Source organism: Nerophis lumbriciformis, linkage group LG28, assembly GCF_033978685.3.
Source record: "Nerophis lumbriciformis linkage group LG28, RoL_Nlum_v2.1, whole genome shotgun sequence".
NCBI classification, from domain to species: domain Eukaryota; kingdom Metazoa; phylum Chordata; class Actinopteri; order Syngnathiformes; family Syngnathidae; genus Nerophis; species Nerophis lumbriciformis.
The window spans coordinates 17657197-17665566 of NC_084575.2; the positions used below are offsets into that span (position 1 = coordinate 17657197).

Below are 8370 nucleotides of genomic sequence, written 5' to 3' on the forward strand. Positions count from 1 at the left end.
TGAGGAGTGAGGGGGGAAGCGTCTTTCGTGTCATCCTTGCCAGTTTCGGGTCCTAAATGGCTGTCAAAGTGTTACAACTTGTTGGAGTACCTACTCAGAATTCTTTTGTCCATGTGAGATGCATGATTTATGATGTCGGATAAACTTACAGGAAGCAAGGAAGCGAGAAAACAGCAGACCACTCGATGATGTAAACATTGGCACACAAGCTTGTGATCACAGCGCCGCTACAAATAGTTTGTGTGCTTTAGCGCTTATAATAACAATATCACTAATTCTTGGTTAATATTCAAATCACGAAAGGTAAATGGAGTATTTTTGGCGGTTTTTGAATGGTTATTTATTGTAATTCATGGGCGAAATAGAACAGCTCCCATTGGCTCCGCTATAAGTAGACTTTTATTTACGTTTATTTAATATTTAGAATGCATTAAAAAAAATAATCTATCCGTCGTCGTGTCTTTCATAATGATTGTGGACAATAGGCAACATTTCCAAAAAAGTGCAGTTCCCCTCTAAGGGTTACCATTAACATGTAACAAACAACATGTATTTTATTTGCCAGCTCTTTTTAAACAAACATGTATTGTGGTATGGTTTTTATTTTTATACTGCCTATGTGTCTTCTAAATTCAACATCAGTTAAGGACAGGGTTTTAGATTATGCAGAACGGACATTTATTTTGGGAGACTACAAAACAATCAAATGTGCATTTTTCATTTTGATTTTGATTTCTGTCACACACTTCAGTTTTAATCTTTTCTTTTTTGTTGTTGTATATTTTGCTAGAGCTCTTATGGATATGGGGATTTGTTCAGTGAAACCTGGAAGGCCTTCTCACAATATGATATCATTCACCTGAAGAGCTATGATTCAAAAAGAGTAGGTAAAACACCACCTTTGTTGGGATTTTTGTTTGTTTCATCCTTGTCTGTTACTAGTAGCTCTTCAGAGGTCATACAATATTTTATTGATAGACTCTTGGAAGTGGGGTTATTTACAAATCATGAGATTGATCCTATGACTTGTTCACTGCATTAACTGATCTTGATGTAGAAGGGTGTATATAGTATATAATGTATTGGATATGCTTTGGTGTACATTTTGTGTAAATTTTGCTCCACGGTAACATTTGCAACCTACTTTGTGCCTCAGCAAGATGTTCGTTTGTGGAGGCGTTCCCACAATGAAATGAAACCACGCCCCACACTCTCAAAAAGTATTCAAATTTATATTTTTAAAATGTACTATGTTACATATATCTTGAAGACGAACATCACTGCTTTTTTTCCAGACATGGTCGAAAATGAATTTCATAAACATTATATCGATTCAAAGAGGTCACAACATTAGGTACACCTGCACACTCTCCGATTGATACAGAGCTGCATAAAAAAACTTTTTAACAGCATGTTGTCGCCGGTGTTACTATGCGCAAGCCAAGATTAGATGAAAACAATACTTTATCTTACCTTCTCTTACATTTCCTCAAACTCAGCTGGCCTCATACAGAGCTCCTCCTCTGGACTGCAAAACCCCACGGGAAGAGGCATCCAAAACAGCATGCAAGCTTACACCAAAATGCATGAACCTTATCATTTGACGATTTGGCATTGTATCAACGTTTATACAGTATATCCAGCATTCTAACAGTGTTTATAAGGCAGAAAAGAAGGAAATCATTATATGTCTCCTTTAAATGGGTTCACATTTAGGCCCCCCACATCCTTTACAGCAGTGTTTTTCAACCACTGTGCTAGTGTGCCGTGAGATACAGTCTGGTGTGCCGTGGGAGATTATCTAATTTCACCTATATGGGTTAAAAATATTTTTTGCAAACCAGTAATTATAGCCTGCAAATGATGTGTTGTTGTTGAGTGTCGGTGCTGTCTAGAGCTCGGCAGAGTAACCGTGTAATACTCTTCCATATCAGTAGGTGGCAGCCGGTAGCTAATTGCTTTGTAGATGTGGGAAACAGTGGGAGGCAGTGTGCAGGTAAAAAGGTATCTAATGCTTAAACCAAAAATAAAAAAAAGGTGAGTGCCTCTAAGAAAAGGCATTGAAGCTTAGGGATGGCTATGCAGAACGAAACTAAAACTGAACTGGCTACTAAGTAAACAAAAACAGGATGCTGGACAACAGCAAAGACTGACTGTGGAGCAAAGACAATGTACATGACATGACAATCAACAATGCCCCCACAAAGAAGGATAAAAACAACTGAAATATTCTTGATTGCTAAAACAAAGTAGATGCGGGAAATATCGCTCAAAGGAAGACATGAAACTGCTACAGGAAAATACCAAAAATAAGAGAAAAAGCCACCAAAATAGGAGCGCATGACAAGAAGTAAAACACTACACTACACACAGGAAAACAGCAAAAAAGTCCAAATAAGTCAGGGTGTGATGTGACAGGTGGTGACAGTACACCTACTTTGAGACAAGAGCTGTAGTGATGCATAGTTGGTTATGATTTAAAGTCATATCCAACAATTGCGACAACGACTTTTTACTGTCAACTGAGTTTCGTTTTTTAATGATTTCTGCTGGTGGTGTGCATCCGCATTTTTTCAACGCAAAAAATATGCCTTTGCTCAAAAAAGGTTGAAAAACACTGGTCTACATAACATGTAATGGGGGTTCTTTGCATAGATTACATTTCACAGACCTGTTTTCAGGCTTTAGAAGTCAAATCCAACACTTGCCAGAACGACCTTTTACTGTCAATATTGGCTGCTGAGTTTAATTTTTTAATGATTTCTGCTGGTGGTGTGCCTCCGCATTTTTTCAACGCAAAAAATGTGCCTTGGCTCAAAAAAGGTTGGAAAACACTGCTTTACAGTGTGTGGTCCTCAGTGGAAAAAGTTGAGACACGGCCTCTATAGTGTATGCTTACATAACAATTGTTCTTTACACATGTCATGATTTGTCTTAGGTATGTTTCAAAGATGCCTTCTTCTCCCTTCTACCAAGAATGAGATATGGTCTCTTCTACAACACACCACTTGTAAGTTTATCAGTTTAAGTATACAGTATGTGTATTGTACTGTCTATTAATTAAACGGTATAAACATTTCATATCACAAAATGGGATACAATAATAATTTCCTGCACCGTATTTAACTAACTGTGAACATACTTTTTGGTGAAGATATTCAGCTTGTTGGCCCCTTATTTAGCATGTGTGGTCTATGTTATTTAAATAAATGAATCTCAAATAGACTCTGGCTTCCTTCCACCTCCAAACACATGCATCTGTGGATAGACTGATTGCCCCCCCCCCTTTTACCCCAAGAGGGACAAGCGGTAGGAAATGGATGGATGGATGGAATCTCAAAGAGATTGCAATGAGGATGATTTATCACAGGGCCCATACAAAAAAATGGTCATTCCCTCTCGCCATAGGTAGCCAGACCCAAATAAAACCTACGAAAGCACAAGAAGAACATACACACTCCACACACAGTAAAATTAATCTATGTGCTATATTTGGAACGCAGATCTCAGATTGCTACACTGAAGGAATATTTCGAGCGTTCTCCCAACATGTCCTCCATCGGCTCAATATAATGCAGAACGGACCTAAGGTAAGAACAATATAACTGGAAAGTCAAAACCAAAATTTGTTATAACAATTTCAGCCTGTGAACAAAGGGCCCAACATTTCTTGCGGCATAGCTCGGTTGGTAGAGTGGCCGTGCCAGCAATTTGAGGGTTCCAGGTTCAATTCCCGCTCCCGCCATCCTAGTCACTGCCGTTGTGTCCTTGGGCAAGACACTTTACCCACCTGCTTCCAGTGCCACCCACACTGGTTTAAATGTAACTTAGATATTGGGTGACAAAGGGCAGCCTTGGCGGAGTCCAACCCTCACTGGAAACGTGTCCGACTTACTGCCGGCAATGCGGACCAAGCTCTGACACTGATCATACACCGATTCTGTTCATAACTTTTATGGACAGAATTTCTAGGCGCAGTCAAGGCGTTGAGGGGATCCGGTTTGGTGGCTGCAGGATTAGGTCTCTGCTTTTTGCAGATGATGTGGTCCTGATGGCTTCATCTGGCCAGGATCTTCAGCTCTCGCTGGATCGGTTCGCAGCCGAGTGTGAAGCGACTAGGATGAGAATCAGCACCTCCAACTCCGAGTCCATGGTTCTCGCCCGGAAAAGGGTGGAATGCCATCTTCGGGTTGGGGAGGAGACCCTGCCCCAGGTGGAGGAGTTCAAGTACCTCGGAGTCTTGTTCACGAGTGAGGGAAGAGTGGATCGTGAGATCGACAGGCGGATCGGTGCGGCATCTTCAGTAATGCGGACGCTGTATCGATCCGTTGTGGTGAAGAAGGAGCTGAGCCGGAAGGCAAAGCTCTCAATTTACCGCTCGATCTACGTTCCCATCCTCACCTATGGTCATGAGCTTTGGGTTATGACCGAAAGGACAAGATCACGGGTACAAACGGCCGAAATGAGTTTCCTCCGCCGGGTGGCAGGGCTCTCCCTTAGAGATAGGGTGAGAAGCTCTGTCATCCGGGGGGAGCTCAAAGTAAAGCCGCTGCTCCTCCACATCGAGAGGAACCAGATGAGGTGGTTCGGGCATCAAGTCAGGATGCCACCCGATCGCCTCCCTCGGGAGGTGTTTAGGGCACGTCCGACCGGTAGTAGGCCACGGGAAAGACCCAGGACACGTTGGGAAGACTATCTCTCCCGGCTGGCCTGGGAACGCCTCGGGATCCCCCGGGAGGAGCTGGACGAAGTGGCTGGGGAGAGGGAAGTCTGGGCTACCCTGCTTAGGCTGTTGCCCCCGCGACCCGACCTCGGATAAGCGGAAGAAGATGGATGGATGGATGGATGGATGGATAGATATTGGATTTCACTATGTAAAGCGCTTTGAGTCACTAAAGAAAAGCGCTATATAAATATAATTCACTTCACTTCACTTATTTTTTAAACCAGGGCTTTGCAGTCACAATCTGGTCATATTAAAGCAAGAGAAAAAAGAAAGTGTGTGGTACTCCATGTCTTCCTGGACTAATGGCTAAGATTCGGCACTCTCACTGCCGCGGCCCTTGTTCCTCATCACGGAAGTGGTTGCTTTTTGTTTATTGTCCCGAGTTTCATGTAACGTTCCCCTTTGTTTAAGGTTCACAAAAAATATTTTGCCTTGTAATTAAGTTCCCCTCAAGAGAAGTCAGTAGGTTATGTGACTAGTTTTGTTCACACCACCATGTTGGCAGGAAAATCAGAAGCTAAAATGAATGACACCAGTGTAAGTTTAGTGCCTTTATAATTTTGATCACAAGGATATTGTACTAGATAACACAAAACCAAATAGATTAAACATAATCATCAAACATAAAGAGGATCAACTTGAAGAGGCAGCTGCTGACTGTCTTCTACTGCTGCTCCATTGAGAGTGTGCTGATGTATTGTATCTCTGTGTGGTTCGCCAGCTGCACCGTGGCACACAAAAAGGCACTACAGAGGATCATCAACACTGCCCGAAAAATCATTGGGCACCCTCTCCCCTCTCTACAGGTGCTCTGTAGCACCCGCTATCTCAAGAGGGCACGCAGCATTTTAAAAGACAGTACACATCCAGGACAACGGATGTTTCAGCTGCTGCCCTCAGGCAGAAGATTCATGGTGCTGAAAACACGAACAAATAGACTGAGGGACAGTTTTTAAAACCGGGCCATAGTCCTGTTAAATACAAACATGTGACTGTGAAATTGTGTCACTTCATGCACAAGTGCAATCAGCAACATTGTTAATGTGTGCAATAACATGTTGCAATATCAAGTTTTTATAATGTGTGTAAAAGATTCCAGTTTATTAATTTATTTGTATTTTTTTCTAAATGTTCTTATTATTTACCTGTTCTGCACTGAGGAGAGAATCCGTGCCCAAAATGTCTTTGAACTGGTGTGCTGTGTATGCTTGTGCAAGGACATTAAATATTCTTATCTTATCTTATCATAACTGACCAATATGATGCACACATCATGCTTTTTTTTCTGTCAAGTCATCCATAACAATAAATAAGGCATACTTGCCAACCTTGAGATCTCCGATTTCGGGGGGGGGCGTGGTCGGGGTGGAGTGGAGTGGGGTGTGGCTAAGAGGGGAGGAGTATATTTACAGCTAGAATTCACCAAGTCAAGTATTTCATATATATATATATATATATATATATATATGTGTGTATATATATATATATATATATATATATATATATATACACATATATATGTATATATATATATATAGCTAGAATTCACTGAAAGTCAAGTATTTTCATATATATATATATATATATATATATATATATATATCAATCTATCTATCTATCAAGAGGGACAGAGACAGCACACAGTGCATGTGGATCACATGTTACCATGGCGAGAAAACATGGAGAGACTGCCAGTTATATAGTCTCCACCAGTTGCAGAAAATGTGCCATCAGTACAACTGGACAGTGCTGTTTCAGTTCCATCATCAGGACCATCAGTGAGTCAGACACAAACTATATAGTCTCATCATTGAACCACATTCAAGGGCTGCTGAGTTGCCATCATCAGAACCTAGATCACCCACAACAAAATCCCCACCAGTGATCCGCAGATATCCAGAAAGGTTTCGAGTACCACCAAAAAAACAGAATCTCTGAAGACAGTATAAAAATCTGTGTTAAAGGTGTACAAATACTGTTTGTATAATAAATGTAATAGAGTGATCTATGTTTGTCTGTTGCCATCTCCTGGTGAATATTGGCTATAGCGTACTGGGGTTATTTTATGGTTGGCCAACGATTTACGTGGTGTTGCGCACCTGACGTCAAGTGTGTTGAGTCTGTTCTGAAGTCTACAGTAAAGAGACATACTTCATCACCTCTCCTGTTTATTGCCTCCAACTCAATATATTACAACAACATTGCTCCATGCGGACCTGGACGGTCCGCATGGAGCTGGAGGGGGCGTCGCCTCCAGGTCCGCCTGAATTTCGGGAGATTTTCGGGAGAAAATTTGTCCCGGGAGGTTTTCGGGAGAGGCGCTGAATTTCGGGAGTCTCCCGGAAAATCCGGGAGGGTTGGCAAGTATGAAATAAGGACAATAATAATTTACTATCAACACAATCTACTTGATCAGATATTGACTCCTTTGTCCCTATAAATACAGTAACATGCAGCAATCTGGCATTAGAGCAACACTTTTTCACATTTGTTTTCTGCTGTAAATTACCGTATTTTTCGGACTAAAAGTCGCTCCTGAGTATAAGTCGCACCGGCCGAAAATGCATAATAAAGAAGGGAAAAAACATATATAAGTCGCATTGGAGTATAAGTCGTATTTTTTGGGGGACATTTATTTGATAAAACCCAACACCAAGAATAGACATTTGAAAGGCAATTTAAAATAAATAAAGAATAGTGAACAACAGGCTGAATAAGTGTACGTTATATGACGCATAAATAACCAACTGAGAACGTGCCTGGTATGTTAACGTAACATATTATGGTAAGAGTCATTCAAATAACCATAACATATAGAACATGCTATACGTTTACCAAACAATCTGTCACTCCTAATCGCTAAATCCCATGAAAAAATAAAAGGTTAAAAAAAAAATAGATCTCCGCATTAAACAAAATAAGATGAATAGTGAAGCTAGAAGTCTGGTACCCCGGTTCTGAGCTTTCTGGAAATGTGTACCCCAAAACAATTCAGTTGAATATCCCTGGTCAAGTGGCTAAAATTTGGTGGTCTCACCACTGCAGAATGAATTTCTGACCAGAGAATCTTTGCTTTTCTTTATTGTCCTTGGTTGGTTGTGACTTTACCAATTGTTCATGTTGCCATAAGCATTCCAATATGTCCTTTCTTGTGACGGAGTTCCCCTGGGTGTAATACAATCCTCTGATTTCTTATAACTTTGCCTCTTTGGTGCAGATTCAACTTTGTATTTGGATTTATTTTACAACTATTCTTCACAAGCCAGCTATTACCCGGTTGACTATTTGCAATATTAGCTTGGAATACAAATCACAACCAATCACTAAATACAATTTTGTTTTGAGCCACCTCCCTGGTGATCTAGTGGCAAGGATTCGGCGCTTTCATCACCAAAGCCTTGGTTCGATTCCCTGTCAGAGAAACAATTCTTTTTTGCATTTTGTCTCTGTTGTTTCATGTGACTTTCCCCTTCCCAGAAAACATGCATTATAGTATGTTTCCTTGTAATTAAGTTCTCCTCAATAGAGCTTCAAATGTTATGTGACTAATTTTGTCACATCTGTATGTTAGCAGGAAAAGCAGCATCTATGAATGAATGAATGGCACCAGCGTCAGCTTCGAACCTTCATAATTTACTGTGCAT

At 40.8% G+C, this 8370-nt stretch overlaps 1 protein-coding gene across 3 annotated transcripts in view; it reads left to right on the forward strand.

The window, feature by feature from the left end:
* eogt (EGF domain-specific O-linked N-acetylglucosamine (GlcNAc) transferase) overlaps nt 1-8370 on the forward strand; it is a 38798-nt gene that overhangs the window by 17782 nt on the left and 12646 nt on the right. The window contains exons 9-11 of one of the 3 annotated variants that reach the window (XM_061923806.2): nt 791-883; nt 2939-3010; nt 3504-3590. In XM_061923806.2, the coding sequence (XP_061779790.2) occupies nt 791-883; nt 2939-3010; nt 3504-3590 (252 nt within the window). The remainder of the gene's footprint in view (nt 1-790; nt 884-2938; nt 3011-3503; nt 3591-8370) is intronic. The other 2 variants (XM_061923807.2, XM_061923808.2) reach the window with 2 other exon arrangements.